At 38.8% G+C, this 16,775-nt stretch overlaps 1 protein-coding gene across 1 annotated transcript; it reads left to right on the top strand.

The window, feature by feature from the left end:
* Positions 1 to 5,263: 5,263 nt before the first annotated feature.
* Positions 5,264 to 15,710, top strand: wfikkn2a (info WAP, follistatin/kazal, immunoglobulin, kunitz and netrin domain containing 2a). The gene is made up of 2 exons (XM_060902398.1): positions 5,264 to 5,461; positions 14,196 to 15,710. Exons 1-2 carry the CDS (start codon positions 5,264 to 5,266, stop codon positions 15,708 to 15,710), a joined length of 1,713 nt encoding a protein of 570 aa, XP_060758381.1.
* Positions 15,711 to 16,775: the final 1,065 nt, after the last annotated feature.

Genomic DNA, 16,775 nt, shown 5'->3' on the forward strand with positions numbered 1-16,775 from the left:
ACCAGATAACCCAATACTCTGAGCTGGGAGCTCATTCCTCCATGTGTATGGCGATAGCCAGTTCAAAAAAGAACAATAAATACATACAGTTGTAGTCAGAAGTTTACATATTGTAACATGAATGTCATCTTGAATATGAATGTCATGGCAATATTTGGGCTTTCAATGATTTCTCTAAACTGTTCTTTTTCTGTGGCAGAATGATTACACAGCAAACATCTTTAATTAAAAAAAACCCTAGAATTCGGTGCACAATTTTCTTTGGGTTTTCTGAAATCAACACAGGATCAAAAGTAAACATACAGAGTCAAAAATTTACATACAGCACACCTAATATTTGGGTAAAATGTCTCTTTGCAAGATTCACCTTGACCAAACATTTTTTGTTTACCATGAACAAGCTTCTGGCAGAATTCTGGTTGGATATTTCATGACTCTTCATGGTAGAATTGTTAGAGTTCAATTAATTTTTTTTTCTTGGCATGGACTCGACTTATCAGCACGGTCCATATATTTTCAATAGGGTTGAAGTCAGGACTTGTTTTAAGCTTAATGTTAGCCTGCTTTATCCTCCACAACCAGCTCTGATGCGTGTTTGGGTTCATTGCCCTGTTGTAACTCCCAAGTCGTGTTCAAGTTTCTGATGGTTTATGCTGAAGAATTCTGAGGTAGTCTTCCTTCTTCATTATTCCATCCACTTTGTGCAATGAACCAGTTCCACTGGCAGTAAAACAGCCCCAGAGCATAATGATCCTACCACCACCACCAGCTGGTACAGCGTTCCTCTGTTCATTGTGGCCAAACAACTCAATCTTTGTCTCATGTGATCATACAGCTAACCTCTAGAAGGCTTTTTCTTTGTCCATGTGATCAGTTGCAAACTTTAGTTAAGCTTGAAGGTGTCAATTTTGGAGCAGGGGGTTATTTCTTGGATAGCAGTCTCTTAGTCCATGGTGATATAAAACTCACTGAACTGTAGACAGTGATCCATCAGCTTCCAGTTCATGGCAGGGCTGTGCTATGATGGTTCCTAGGTTGTTCCTGACCATCCGAACCAATTTCCTTTCAGCTGAGGGTGACAGTTTGGGTTTTCTTGAAGCAAAGTGACTACACCTCCCAGTAACTTACATACAATTGTTTGAACTGATCTTGGGATCTGCAGTTGTTTAGAAATGGCTCTAAGAGACATTCTGACATCTGAATGTGTATATCAGCGATCCTCTTTCTCAGATCTCCACTGAGCTCCTTAGGCTTTCCCATTTTACTGTGTGTTGGTCAATCCAATGAGTGCTGTAAACAAACCCTTTTTATGAAGGCACAAATAAGCTACCAGCTCTAGTCAATCATAATTACTAACAGGAAGTTAAGAGGCCTTGACCTTGGCAAGATAAGAGACATTTTGAAAGTTCCAGCACCTCTGAATTCATAATCTGAGTGTATGTATAATTTTGACCCTGTGTTGAGTTTAGAAAACCCAGAATAAATTAAAACTTCTGCACCAAATTCATGGGGTTTTTTTTCTATTAAAGAAATATATTGTACAATCATTTCGCCACAGAAAACGAACAGTTCAGATTCCTACCTCCTCACTGAAAGTCCAATATTGCCATGACATTCATATCCAAGATGACATTCATGTCACTGTATGTAAACTTCTGACCACAACTGTAATATCATAGTTATGCGGTGACTTTTTAGCATCACACAGCTTCAAGAAATTGATCAAAACTCCTAACAAATCTAAACTTTATAACAGCAAGAATGAGACCAAATACATGTTGCATCATACACATTGTATTTATCGAGGTAGTTTACATTGTTAAAGCTAGCCACTAGCATTTAGGTAGTTTGTATTGTTTGTATTCTAGCTAACATTTGAGAGATTAGGAATAAGACTGTTCTTGGATAGCCTTAGCTAGCATTTTTCCACGTTTCTTGGTGAAAGGGCAGTAATTTACCCATCACTAAACTGTATGCGTTCAGGGAGACTTCTTTACTACTCTGAATCCTTTTGTACTTTTACTTTCTTCTATAAGAAAACTTAGGTTTTTAAAATATCTTGTGCACACAACTTGATTATCTTGTGTGAACAAGTTATGCACTTTGTAGTCCTTCCTGTCTGCTGATCCTGTTGTCTTTCAGTATGCACAGCAAACCATCCCATGTGTACATGCAAAAGCAGCAAGAATTTCACTGTGTGACATACTGAAGTGAAAATAAAACTTGAGCTGAATTCTCCCCATTATATGGTAGCTTTAATTTAATCAGAGGGACAGCACATGTGGAGAGCTTGGGAATTAAGCTAAGAGAGATGAGACTGAGATGGTATGGGCACATCTTGAGAAGAGATGCAGAGCATGTTGGAAGAAGAAGGTTGAGGATGGAGCTGCCAAGTACACGAAAATGAGGAAGGCCAAAGAGGATATACATGGGTGTGGTGAGAGAGGACATGAAAGTGGCAGATGTGGTAGAGAAGGATGCAGAAGACGGAGCAATGGAGACGAAAGATCCGCTGTGGCAACCCCTAATTGGGAGCAACCAAAAGAAGAAGATCTCATCTCATTATCTCTAGCCACTTTATCCTGTTCTACAGGGTCGCAGGCAAGCTGGAGCCTATCCCAGCTGACTACGGGCGAAAGGCGGGGTACACCCTGGACAAGTCGCCAGGCCATAACAGGGCTGACACATAGACACAGACAACCATTCACACCTACGTTCAATTTAGAGTTACCAGTTAACCTAACCTGCATGTCTTTGGACTGTGGGGGAAACCGGAGCACCCGGAGGAAACCCACGCGGACACCGGGAGAACATGCAAACTCCGCACAGAAAGGCCCTCGTCGGCCACGGGGCTCGAACCCGGACCTTCTTGCTGTGAGGTGACAGCGCTAACCACTACACCACCGTGCTGCCCAGAAGAAGATATGGTAGCTTTAATTTATTAATTATAAACTAGAGATATAATTTATAGTAAATTAGAACAAGAAGCTGTTATTTATCACAAGCAGTGAACACACACACACATACCCAGAGCAGTATGTTACAGCACTTACTCAAGGGCACTTCAGCCCAACTTTCAGGCCACGGCTGCCCCATGTTAACTTAACCTGCATGTCTTTGGAGGAAACCAGAGCACCCGCAGGAAACCCACACAGACACAGGAAGAAAAAGAAAGCACAACTTTATTCATCACACACTTGTGAAATTCCTCTCTGCATTTAACCCATCTGAAGCAGTGAACACACACATGAGCAATGAGTGCGCACACATACCCAGAGCAGTGGGCAGCCATGCTAACAGCACCCAGGGAGCAGTTGGGAGTTAGATGCCTCATGCAAACTCGACACACAAAGGGCCCCCTTGTCGGCTGCTGGGCTCAAAGCCAGAACCTTCTTGCTGTGAGGTGACAGTGCTAACCACTACACCACCAAGCCCTAATTAGCTTGTGTGCACGAGATAATAACTTGTGCACAACAAGAGGGCTTGTGTGCACAAGATTAAAATAAACACCTTTAGAAACTCTGTAATATTCCTTGATGGAAGAATTTGAAAGAAATAAACATTTTACCATCCATCCATTATCTGTAGCCGCTTATCCTGTCCTACAGGGTCGCAGGCAAGCTGGAGCCTAGCCCAGCTGACTATGGGCGAGAGGCGGGGTACACCCTGGACAAGTCGCCAGGTCATCGCAGGACTAACACATAGACACCCATTCACACCGATGGTCAATTTTAGAGCCACCAATTAGCCTAACCTGCATGCCTTTGGATTGTGGGGGAAACCAGAGCAAACCCACGCAGACACAGGGAGAACATGCAAACTCCACACAGAAAGGCCCTTGCCGGCCGCTGGGATTGAATCCAAGACCTTCTTGCTGTGAGGTGACAGTGCTAACCACTACACCACCAAGCCCTAATTACCTTGTGTGCACAAGATAATGACTTGTGCACAACAAGAGGGCTTGTGTGCACAAGATCAAAATAATCACCTTCAGAAACTCTGTAATATTCCATGAGGGAAGAATTTGAAAGAAATAAACATTTTACCATCATCTGTAGCTGCTTATCCTGTCCTACAGGGTCACAGGCAAGCTGAAGCCTATCCCAGCTGACTATGGGCGAGAGGCGGGGTACACCCTGGACAAGTCACCAGGTCATCACAGGGCTGACACATAGACACAGACAACCATTCACACTCAATTTTAGAGCCACCAATTAGCCTAACCTGCATGCCTTTGCGGGAAACCCATGCAGAGAGCATGCAAACTCCACACAGAAAGGCCCTTGCCGGCATCAAACCCAGAACCTTCTTGCTGTGAGGTGACAGTGCTAACCACTATACCACCAAGCCCTAATTAGCTTGTGTGCACGAGATTAAAATAATCACCTTTAGAAACTCTGTAATATTCATTGATGGAAGAATCTCATCTCATTATCTCTAGCTGCTTTATCCTGTTCTACAGGGTCGCAGGGAAGCTGGAGCCTATCCCAGCTGACTACGGGTGAAAGGCGGGGTACACCCTGGACAAGTTGCTAGGTCATCACAGGGCTGACACATAGACACAGACAACCATTCACACTCACATTCACACCTACAGTCAATTTAGAGTCACCAGTTAACCTAACCTGCATGTCTTTGGACTGTGGAGGAAACCGGAGCACCCGGAGGAAACCCACGTGGACACGGGGAGAACATGCAAACTCCGCACAGAAAGGCCCTCGCCGGCCACGGGGCTTGAACCCAGAACCTTCTTGCTGTGAGGCAACAGCGCTGACCACTACACCACCATGATGGAAGAATCTGAAAGAAATAAACGTTTTACCATACTTTTTTTTTAAACAATAAAGTCCTTTGTGCAAATACATGCAAGGCTATTAAAGGGTTAAAACATGTTTCTGAGCGTCATGGGTACCACTTCAACTATGTCCATTGTGTAAATCAAGATTAAGTACATGCAACTGCTTCAAAATTAACTTCACTGGTGCCTGGCATTTGCTGTAATCTGTAGACAGCCTTTCTAAAGCCTAAAATCCAGATCTTAAGCAACAGGGTTCATGCACCGCTACTTAATCTCAAAGGACTATTAAAGGTGGTGTGGTGCATTGACTTCTCTCCACCTCGCTAACTCTGTGCACGGACCTGCACGTTCGTGTCCATTCAGAGCAAACCTATATGTGACTATACATCGAGTCCTTTCGTCGCTTGTTTCCCACAGCGTGCGTGTTGAACTTGAGGAAGGCTCAGCTGATCTGAACACTGGAAGATGTGGTGGATGTTGTTTCCCCGATGGATCTGGTTTGTCCTTGGGCACGTCTGCGTTTTGCGCTTGCATCTTCGGGTCCGGGCAATGACCGTGTCCAAGGTGGTGTACTCTCACGCCGGGATGTGCCCCAATGAGATGAACCCGAACCTCTGGGTGGACGCGATGAGTACCTGCATGCGCGAGTGCCAGTCAGATCAGGTGAGGATGGGTTCGGTGGCACGCGCTCAGTCTGTGTAGTTTTCAATCGCAGCACGCGCTCTCACTGCCAAAATGTGCATGTTGTGTCTGTGGAGCGACTCATCCTGAATGCGCTGCACTTTAACATCATTCAGTCGAGATAATGCACACTCAACTGACTTTGGTGTCATATTTTGTCAATTGCATCCTTTTCCATCACCCCCTGTGTGTGATGGATCAACAGGTAGATAAACTTCATTTTCCATAAATCCATTGAAAAAAATAACCCCAACCTTTCTTCTTCTCTAATTATTTACTGCATTAGTTAACATTAGAAAAAAAAAACTTACACATGTTAACATTTGGATGTTTGGACAGGCTACTGCTTCATTCTTTCTTCTTATATATGTGTGATGGATCAGCAGGTAGATAAACTTCATTTTCCATAAATCCATTGAAAAAAAAATAACCCCAACCTTTCTTCTTCTCTAAACTAACATTATTTACTGCATTAGTTAAAACTTAAGCATGTTAACATTTGGATGTTTGGGCAGGCTACTGCTTCATTCTTTCTTCTTATATATATGTGTGATGGATCAGCAGGTAGATAAACTTCATTTTCCATAAATCCATTGACAAAAAAATAACCCCAACCTTTCTTCTTCTCTAAACTAACATTATTTACTGCATTAGTTAAAACTTAAGCATGTTAACATTTGGGTGTTTGGGCAGGCTACTGCTTCATTCTTTCTTCTTATGTATGTGTGATGGATCAACAGGTAGATAAACTTCATTTTCCATAAATCCATTGAAAAAAATAACCCCAACCTTTCTTCTTCTCTAAACTAACATTATTTACTGCATTAGTTAAAACTTAAGCATGTTAACATTTGGATGTTTGGGCAGGCTACTGCTTCATTCTTTCTTCTTATGTATGTGTGATGGATCAACAGGTAGATAAACTTCATTTTCCATAAATCCATTGAAAAAAATAACCCCAACCTTTCTTCTTCTCTAATTATTTACTGCATTAGTTAACATTAGAAAAAAAAAACTTACACATGTTAACATTTGGATGTTTGGACAGGCTACTGCTTCATTCTTTCTTCTTATATATGTGTGATGGATCAGCAGGTAGATAAACTTGATTTTCCATAAATCCATTGAAAAAAAAATAACCCCAACCTTTCTTCTTCTCTAAACTAACATTATTTACTGCATTAGTTAAAACTTAAGCATGTTAACATTTGGATGTTTGGGCAGGCTACTGCTTCATTCTTTCTTCTTATATATATGTGTGATGGATCAGCAGGTAGATAAACTTCATTTTCCATAAATCCATTGACAAAAAAATAACCCCAACCTTTCTTCTTCTCTAAACTAACATTATTTACTGCATTAGTTAAAACTTAAGCATGTTAACATTTGGATGTTTGGGCAGGCTACTGCTTCATTCTTTCTTCTTATATATGTGTGATGGATCAACAGGTAGATAAACTTCATTTTCCATAAATCCATTGAAAAAAAAAATAACCCCAACCTTTCTTCTTCTCTAATTATTTACTGCATTAATTAACATTAGAAAAAAAAACTTACACATGTTAACATTTGGATGTTTGGGCAGGCTACTGCTTCGTTCTTTCTTCTTATATATATATGTGTGATGGATCAACAGGTAGATAAACTTCATTTTCCATAAATCCATTGAAAAAAAAATAACCCCAACCTTTCTTCTTCTCTAATTATTTACTGCATTAATTAACATTAGAAAAAAAAAAACTTACACATGTTAACATTTGGATGTTTGGGCAGGCTACTGCTTCGTTCTTTCTTCTTATATATATATATGTGTGATGGATCAACAGGTAGATAAACTTCATTTTCCATAAATCCATTGAAAAAAAAATAACCCCAACCTTTCTTCTTCTCTAATTATTTACTGCATTAATTAACATTAGAAAAAAAAAACTTACACATGTTAACATTTGGATGTTTGGGCAGGCTACTGCTTCATTCTTTCTTCTTATATATATGTGTGATGGATCAGCAGGTAGATAAACTTCATTTTCCATAAATCCATTGAAAAAAAAATAACCCCAACCTTTCTTCTTCTCTAAACTAACATTATTTACTGCATTAGTTAAAACTTAAGCATGTTAACATTTGGATGTTTGGGCAGGCTACTGCTTCATTCTTTCTTCTTATATGTGTGATGGATCAACAGGTAGATAAACTTCATTTTCCATAAATCCATTGAAAAAAAAATAACCCCAACCTTTCTTCTTCTCTAAACTAACATTATTTACTGCATTAGTTAAAACTTAAGCATGTTAACATTTGGATGTTTGGGCAGGCTACTGCTTCATTCTTTCTTCTTATATATATGTGTGTGATGGATCAGCAGGTACATAAACTTCATTTTCCATAAATCCATTGAAAAAAAAAATAACCCCAACCTTTCTTCTTCTCTAAACTAACATTATTTACTGCATTAGTTAACATTAGAAAAAAAACTTACATGTGTTAACATTTGGATGTTTGGGCAGGCTACTGCTTCATTCTTTCTTCTTATATATGTGTGATGGATCAACAGATAAACTTCATTTTCCATAAATCCATTGCAAAAAAATAACCCCAACCTTTCTTCTTCTCTGATTATTTACTGCATTAATTAACATTAGAAAAAAAAACTTACACATGTTAACATTTGGATGTTTGGGCAGGCTACTGCTTCATTCTTTCTTCTTATATATATGTGTGATGGATCAGCAGGTAGATAAACTTCATTTTCCATAAATCCATTGAAAAAAAAAATAACCCCAACCTTTCTTCTTCTCTAAACTAACATTATTTACTGCATTAGTTAAAACTTAAGCATGTTAACATTTGGATGTTTGGGCAGGCTACTGCTTCATTCTTTCTTCTTATATATGTGTGATGGATCAACAGGTAGATAAACTTCATTTTCCATAAATCCATTGAAAAAAAAAATAACCCCAACCTTTCTTCTTCTCTAAACTAACATTATTTACTGCATTAGTTAAAACTTAAGCATGTTAACATTTGGATGTTTGGGCAGGCTACTGCTTCATTCTTTCTTCTTATATATGTGTGATGAATCAACAGGTAGATAAACTTCATTTTCCATAAATCCATTGAAAAAAAATCCCCAACCTTTCTTCTTCTCTAAACTAACATTATTTACTGCATTAGTTAACATTAGAAAAAAAAAAAACTTAAGCATGTTAACATTTGGGTGTTTGGGCAGGCTACTGCTTCATTCTTTCTTCTTATATATGTGTGATGGATCAACAGGTAGATAAACTTCATTTTCCATAAATCCATTGAAAAAAAAAATAACCCCAACCTTTCTTCTTCTCTGATTATTTACTGCATTAATTAACATTAGAAAAAAAACTTACACATGTTAACATTTGGATGTTTGGGCAGGCTACTGCTTCATTCTTTCTTCTTATATATATGTGTGATGGATCAGCAGGTAGATAAACTTCATTTTCCATAAATCCATTGAAAAAAAAATAACCCCAAACTTTCTTCTTCTCTAAACTAACATTATTTACTGCATTAGTTAAAACTTAAGCATGTTAACATTTGGATGTTTGGGCAGGCTACTGCTTCATTCTTTCTTCTTATATATGTGTGATGGATCAACAGGTAGATAAACTTCATTTTCCATAAATCCATTGAAAAAAAATAACCCCAACCTTTCTTCTTCTCTGATTATTTACTGCATTAATTAACATTAGAAAAAAAAACTTACACATGTTAACATTTGGATGTTTGGGCAGGCTACTGCTTCATTCTTTCTTCTTATATATATATATATGTGTGTGATGGATCAGCAGGTAGATAAACTTCATTTTCCATAAATCCATTGAAAAAAAAATTACCCCAAACTTTCTTCTTCTCTAAACTAACATTATTTACTGCATTAGTTAAAACTTAAGCATGTTAACATTTGGATGTTTGGGCAGGCTACTGCTTCATTCTTTCTTCTTATATATGTGTGATGGATCAACAGGTAGATAAACTTCATTTTCCATAAATCCATTGAAAAAAAATAACCCCAACCTTTCTTCTTCTCTAAACTAACATTATTTACTGCATTAGTTAAAACTTAAGCATGTTAACATTTGGATGTTTGGGCAGGCTACTGCTTCATTCTTTCTTCTTATATATGTGTGATGGATCAACAGGTAGATAAACTTCATTTTCCATAAATCCATTGAAAAAAAATAACCCCAACCTTTCTTCTTCTCTAAACTAACATTATTTACTGCATTAGTTAAAACTTAAGCATGTTAACATTTGGATGTTTGGGCAGGCTACTGCTTCATTCTTTCTTCTTATATATGTGTGATGGATCAACAGGTAGATAAACTTCATTTTCCATAAATCCATTGAAAAAAAATAACCCCAACCTTTCTTCTTCTCTAAACTAACATTATTTACTGCATTAGTTAAAACTTAAGCATGTTAACATTTGGATGTTTGGGCAGGCTACTGCTTCATTCTTTCTTCTTATATATATGTGTGATGGATCAACAGGTAGATAAACTTCATTTTCCATGAATCCATTGAAAAAAAAAACCCAACCTTTCTTCTTCTCTAAACTAACATTATTTACTGCATTAGTTAACGTTAGAAAAAAAAAACTTACACATGTTAACATTTGAATATTTGGGCAGGCTACTGCTTCATTCTTTCTTCTTATATATGTGTGATGGATCAACAGGTAGATAAACTTCATTTTCCATAAATCCATTGAAAAAAAAAATAACCCCAACCTTTCTTCTTCTCTGATTATTTACTGCATTAATTAACATTAGAAAAAAAAAACTTACACATGTTAACATTTGGATGTTTGGGCAGGCTACTGCTTCATTCTTTCTTCTTATATATATGTGTGATGGATCAGCAGGTAGATAAACTTCATTTTCCATAAATCCATTGAAAAAAAATAACCCCAACCTTTCTTCTTCTCTAAACTAACATTATTTACTGCATTAGTTAAAACTTAAGCATGTTAACATTTGGATGTTTGGGCAGGCTACTGCTTCATTCTTTCTTCTTATATATGTGTGATGGATCAACAGGTAGATAAACTTCATTTTCCATAAATCCATTGAAAAAAAAATAACCCCAACCTTTCTTCTTCTCTAAACTAACATTATTTACTGCATTAGTTAACGTTAGAAAAAAAAAACTTACACATGTTAACATTTGGATGTTTGGGCAGGCTACTGCTTCATTCTTTCTTCTTATATATGTGTGATGGATCAACAGGTAGATAAACTTCATTTTCCATAAATCCATTGAAAAAAAAATAACCCCAACCTTTCTTCTTCTCTAATTATTTACTGCATTAGTTAACATTAGAAAAAAAAACTTACACATGTTAACATTTGGATGTTTGGGCAGGCTACTGCTTCATTCTTTCTTCTTATATATGTGTGATGGATCAACAGGTAGATAAACTTCATTTTCCATAAATCCATTGAAAAAAAATCCCCAACCTTTCTTCTTCTCTAAACTAACATTATTTACTGCATTAGTTAACATTAGAAAAAAAAAAACTTAAGCATGTTAACATTTGGGTGTTTGGGCAGGCTACTGCTTCATTCTTTCTTCTTATATATGTGTGATGGATCAACAGATAAACTTCATTTTCCATAAATCCATTGAAAAAATATAACCCCAACCTTTCTTCTTCTCTAAACTAACATTATTTACTGCATTAGTTAACATTAACAAAAAAAACTTAAGCATGTTAACATTTGTTTAAAAATTAATGAAATCCCTTTTTTTTTAAGATAATAGATTACAATCTGGGCGGCACGGTGGTGTAGTGGTTAGCGCTGTCGCCTCACAGCAAGAAGGTCCAGGTTCAAGCCCCGTGGCCGGCGAGGGCCTTTCTGTGCGGAGTTTCCATGTTCTCCCTGTGTCCGCGTGGGTTTCCTCCGGGTGCTCCGGTTTCCCCCACAGTCCAAAGACATGCAGGTTAGGTTAACTGGTGACTCTAAATTGACCGTAGGTGTGAATGTGAGTGTGAATGGTTGTCTGTGTCTATGTGTCGGCCCTGTGATGACCTGGCGACTTGTCCAGGGTGTACCCCGCCTTTCGCCCGTAGTCAGCTGGGATAGGCTCCAGCTTGCCTGCGACCCTGTAGAACAGGATAAAGTGGCTAGAGATAATGAGATGAGATGAGATTACAATCTCTATCAGCTATTATCTCCTTGCTGTTCCTCGCACTAGACTCTCTACCCTGGGTTGCAGGTCCTTCAGTGCTGTGGCCCCCAAGCTCTGGAATTCCCTTCCTCAACCCCTCCATGACTGCCCTTCTCTTCCTTTCTTCAAATCTCATCTCAAAACCTTTCTGTTTCATGAACATTTCTCCACCAGTGCATAAACTCACCACTCTTTAGCAACTCTTTTTTTTTGGTGTGGGTTTTCTCTGACCTATGTAAAGTGACCTTGAGTTTGAGACAGAGGTGGACAGAGTACCCAACTTCATTACTTAAGTCAAAGTACAGATCCCACTTGTCAAATGTTACTCCGATACAAGTGAAAGTTGTACAGTCAAATTTTTACTTAAGTTAAAGTATCGAAGTACTTGCTTTTAAAAATACTTAAATATTAAAAGTACATTTTCTGTCAACACATAATACTCAAGTATTATTGCCACAACACTTACAAAACCTAATGCTGTTAGCAAAGACAGAAATGTTAATTCATAAAATGAACGCATGCTGTGCCATCATGGTGGTTTAATGTTAAGCTAGCTGGTCAGTGAAGCTCCACCTGACATGCTAGCAAACTCTTTTCAAACTCGAAATCATATTGGGTAGCTAACACTACTAGAAAAGAAATATTTCTACATTCTGTTTATTTGGCAAGATTATGCTAAAACATTTCTGAAAGGACTTCAGATAAGTTAACGTTATTCATGTTAGCGTAACTCTGTTTTTACATGCTAACTAACAGTGTACAAGTTAACTAGCTATGTGTTAACGTAAGGCTATGGCAACTTGGCGGGAAAATCCATAGAAAGTCATTTGTCTAACCAGCTATTCAATGTTATCGCTAGCTCTAAAAGCACAGACAGCTTCGTTGCAAGCTTTCTCTTGGAATAAAACATTTATATACCTCAAGATGCTTCCACAGGTCAGATGGCGAGTTTTTGTAGGCTGTGATGTGGTTCGTTTTTGGCAAACAAAGCAAACACTTAAAACAAAACAAATCTGTATTCCTTTCAGAAAACTGAAACATGGGTTTGAGGTATGGCCATGGGTGTGTGCATTCTCCAGAAGAACCACCTCCATCCATATTCTGACATCAACTGATCGTGTTCAAATAATGCTGCTGAGAAATCATTGATCTTGATTTTATGGAGTCTGGATGTGACGTGACTCTAGTGATTACTGATAGACTGTCTCAGTGTCACCTGCAAAAAAAAACAATCACATTTTACAAAAGAAAAGGAAAAAAAAATCCACTTTCAAAGTTGCTTCATAGTAACGAGTAACTAGGACCTTGATAGAAATGTAGTGGAGTAAAAAGTACGATATTTGCCTTTCAAATGTAGTGAGGTTAAAGTCACAAGTTTCCAAAAAAAAAAATAATACTCAAGTAAAGTACAGATACTCAAAAAGTGTATAAGTACAGTACTCAAGTAAATGTACTTCATTACTGTCCACCTCTGGTTTGAGAAAGGCACTATATAAATGTAACTTATTATTATTATTATTAATCTCAGAAAATAAAGTACATTACTGTACCTTTAAGGGTACAACAGCATGTCACTGATGCAGTACCTTTATATACTGCTGGGGAACATATATGTACCTTTTTGGCCCTAAAAAGGTACACATAGTTACCATGAGGTCCAATAATGAGCCCTAGGGGGTACATTAGTGTAGACTGTACCATGAGGGACAGAAATTGCCTCCTACTGTACCCCTATTTTTGACAGTGTACAGATTAATGTTTGTCCAATCCATAATTTACAAAAGGTTCCTAAATGTTGATAATGTACTGAACACTCTGCTTCTGGTACTGTATAAATATTGGAACTTGCTATTTAGCCTCAGTTCTGAATTTTGCCAGTTATCAACCATAAATAAATAATTTTAAAAAAGTATTGGTTTATCCTATTCATTAGCCTATCTTCAAAAATGTAGTGTTTTAATTTTCTAGACATATTAAAGGCACCAGGTCACCTTTCCCAGAAGCCTCTGTGCTAAGTAGCAAGTTGCCATTTTCAATGCTTTCGATATTCCACCGTGTTATGATTGAAAAGGACTCTGCAACAATGCAGTGACATCCTAAGCCATAGATCATAAACTGTAATGTGCAACTAAAGATATTTTGTCAAAGCAGTTATATTTTACATTTTTTCAACTGATCCATTCTGTTTTCGTTTGGCCATTTCATTGTAATGGACGTTGGCCATCTCATGGGTGACCATGAAGGAAAGAAAATATCAGACATATTATGTTCAAAATTGTGTGCTTTTATTAGTTTTTTTTATAAAGGCTCAGTATTCAGGAAAGTGAGCGCACATGCAGAGTGCTAGCACAGTAGTGGTCCCATGCTTTCAAAATGCAGTGGCCCATATATAAACAAAATAGAATTTGGATTCTGGGAAGTGTGAGCTGGCCCCTTTAAGACCATTTTCTATGACCCTCAGATAAGCATTGCTGATGGACATTCTTGCTATTTCCTTGTCCCTTAGGACTGTGAGACATTTGAGAAGTGCTGTTTAAATGTGTGTGGAAGCAAGAGCTGTGTGGCTGCCCGCTATAGGGACATGAAGGGAAATAAAGGACCAGTGGGAATGCCAAAAGAGGCCACCTGCGACAAGTTCATGTGCACCCAGCAGGGTTCCGAGTGTGACATCTGGGATGGGCAGCCAGTGTGCAAGTGCCGTGACCGTTGTGAGCGGGAGCCTCGTTTCACCTGTGCCTCAGATGGTATGACCTACTACAACAAGTGCTACATGGATGCAGAGGCCTGTTCCAAGGGTGTCACCCTTACTGAGGTCACTTGCCGGTTCCACCTGTTGTGGCCCAACACCAGCCCTCCTCCTGAAGAGACGACTATGCTTCCTACCACTGTTTACCTGGAAACTACCCCTATTGACATCCAAGCTCCTACAGTGATCAGCAGTCCAGCGCAAAACATTGTGTTTGTAGGTGAGACAACAAGCTTCCTGTGTGAAGTAACTGGCAAACCCAAACCAGAAATCACATGGGAGAAACAAGTGGAGGGAAAAGATAACAAAGTCATGAAGTTAAACTACGTACAAGGTAACATAGTAGTGACTAACATTGCACAACTTGTCATCTACAATGCCCAGCTCCAAGATGCTGGTGTTTATACCTGCACTGCTAAAAACTTGGGTGGATCTACACAGACCCACTTCATGTTGTCTGTCATACGTCAGGATCAAGCGATGAATGAGAGTTTGATGAATTCCACACGTCTTCCTGCTGAGGAGTGTCTGAAAGCACCTGATATGGGTGATTGTGGAGAGGAAACCATTAGCTGGTACTATGAAGCCAAGCGGAACAACTGTTTCACCTTCACCTATAGCCAGTGTAACAAGAACAGAAACCATTTTGACACATACAAGTCATGCATGCTATCCTGTGGAGCAGAACTAGCCGCCCCTTGCTCTCTCCCTAGTGTCCAGGGACCCTGCAAATCTTATGAGCCACGGTGGGCATACAACCATCTCCTCAAGAAATGCCAGTCTTTCGTCTATGGTGGTTGTGGTGGCAATGAGAACAACTTTGAAAGTAAGGAGGCCTGTGAAGACATGTGCCCTTTCCCCAAGAACCACAACTGCAAGCTGTGCAAGCCCAAACAGAGGATGATTACCAGCTTCTGCAAGAGTGACATTGTGATCTTGGGTCGCATTACAGAACTGACAGAGGACCAAGATTCAGGCCATGCACTCATCACAGTCGATGAGATCCTAAAGGATGAGAAGATGGGCCTGAAGTTCTTTGGACAGGAGCCTTTGGAAGTGACACTGCTCAACATAGACTGGAGTTGTCCGTGTCCCAACATCACTAATGCTGAGGGCCAGCTGATTATCATGGGGGAGGTGCACAATGGGATGGCGGTACTGCAGCCTGACAGCTTTGTGGGAGGCTCCAGCAGCCGCCGCGTTCGCAAGCTCCGTGAAGTCATCAACAAGAAGGCATGTGCTTTTCTCAAGGAGACTGGCAACACACAACAGTAATAAGCTCACAATGAAATACAGTGAACTCTGTGAGACACCATAAGTACCTGTTTCCACGAACCTTTTACTAGGCATTACAGTGAGCCACCAGCATTGTCATATTACGTCAAGGCTTTCAGTTCCATTCCAGTGCTTTAATCATGCGAATGAAAAAAATATATATACAATTAATTCTGCATTAATGCATACACAGTTACCTCCATATATAAAGTATCATTGTTACTTATTTACTCTGACCTTAACTGTTTAAGCACTTATTTTGTAAAAATTAAAAAAAAAATTATATATTTTAGTTACACAAATTGTGTGTACTCTTAAATCTGAACTCTAATGACAGAATGCCTTATAGGCAACTTACTTAAGCTAAATCTCATGGCCTTTAACTTTAGTCAATTATGAAAAGGGCTCAGATCTTCTAACTAACTTCAACCCTTCTATTTATAACCATGTCCATTTGAATCATTAAATGGCCTGTCCAGTCTATGCCTTTGCACCTTGTATTTACATTTTAATATATTTGCCCCCTACATTGATCTAAACCTTATTTTATGATATGCTTATTATTTATTTTAGCAACCTAACTTTTCATACCTTCCATGAACTGAATTACTAGTACATAGTCTGATACCTGTTTCACACAGTTTTTGTATTTTAAACATATGGCAAGCAATATATTAATGAGAACTATTAATTAACAAAATGAATGATGATTAAAGAAATGTATCCCTCACTTCTTTCCTTTATTCCTTCATTTCCTCACATCACTAAGGAGTACAAATGTTTAATACTTCAGCTTAGTGTTTTTTGTGAAGGGGGGGGGGGAATTTTATGTTAGTTTACTTGTTCCTTTCCTCCACTGTTAGTCAATCCTGGCCCTTGTACTTGAGCAGGCACATTCCAGCTGGATGGTGGTGGGGGTGAGGGGGAGTTCTCAGGGGACACGGGGGGCAGTCTGATCTGTGTGTTATGTCTGGGTCTGGGGTTCTCTCCTCTCCTGCTGACCTTTCATGTGAGCGCCGGAGCTCTGTTGGCGAGCACCCCGCTGCCTGACCCTCTCATCTTCTC

This window comes from Neoarius graeffei, chromosome 20, assembly GCF_027579695.1.
Source record: "Neoarius graeffei isolate fNeoGra1 chromosome 20, fNeoGra1.pri, whole genome shotgun sequence".
In the NCBI taxonomy this organism is placed as follows: domain Eukaryota; kingdom Metazoa; phylum Chordata; class Actinopteri; order Siluriformes; family Ariidae; genus Neoarius; species Neoarius graeffei.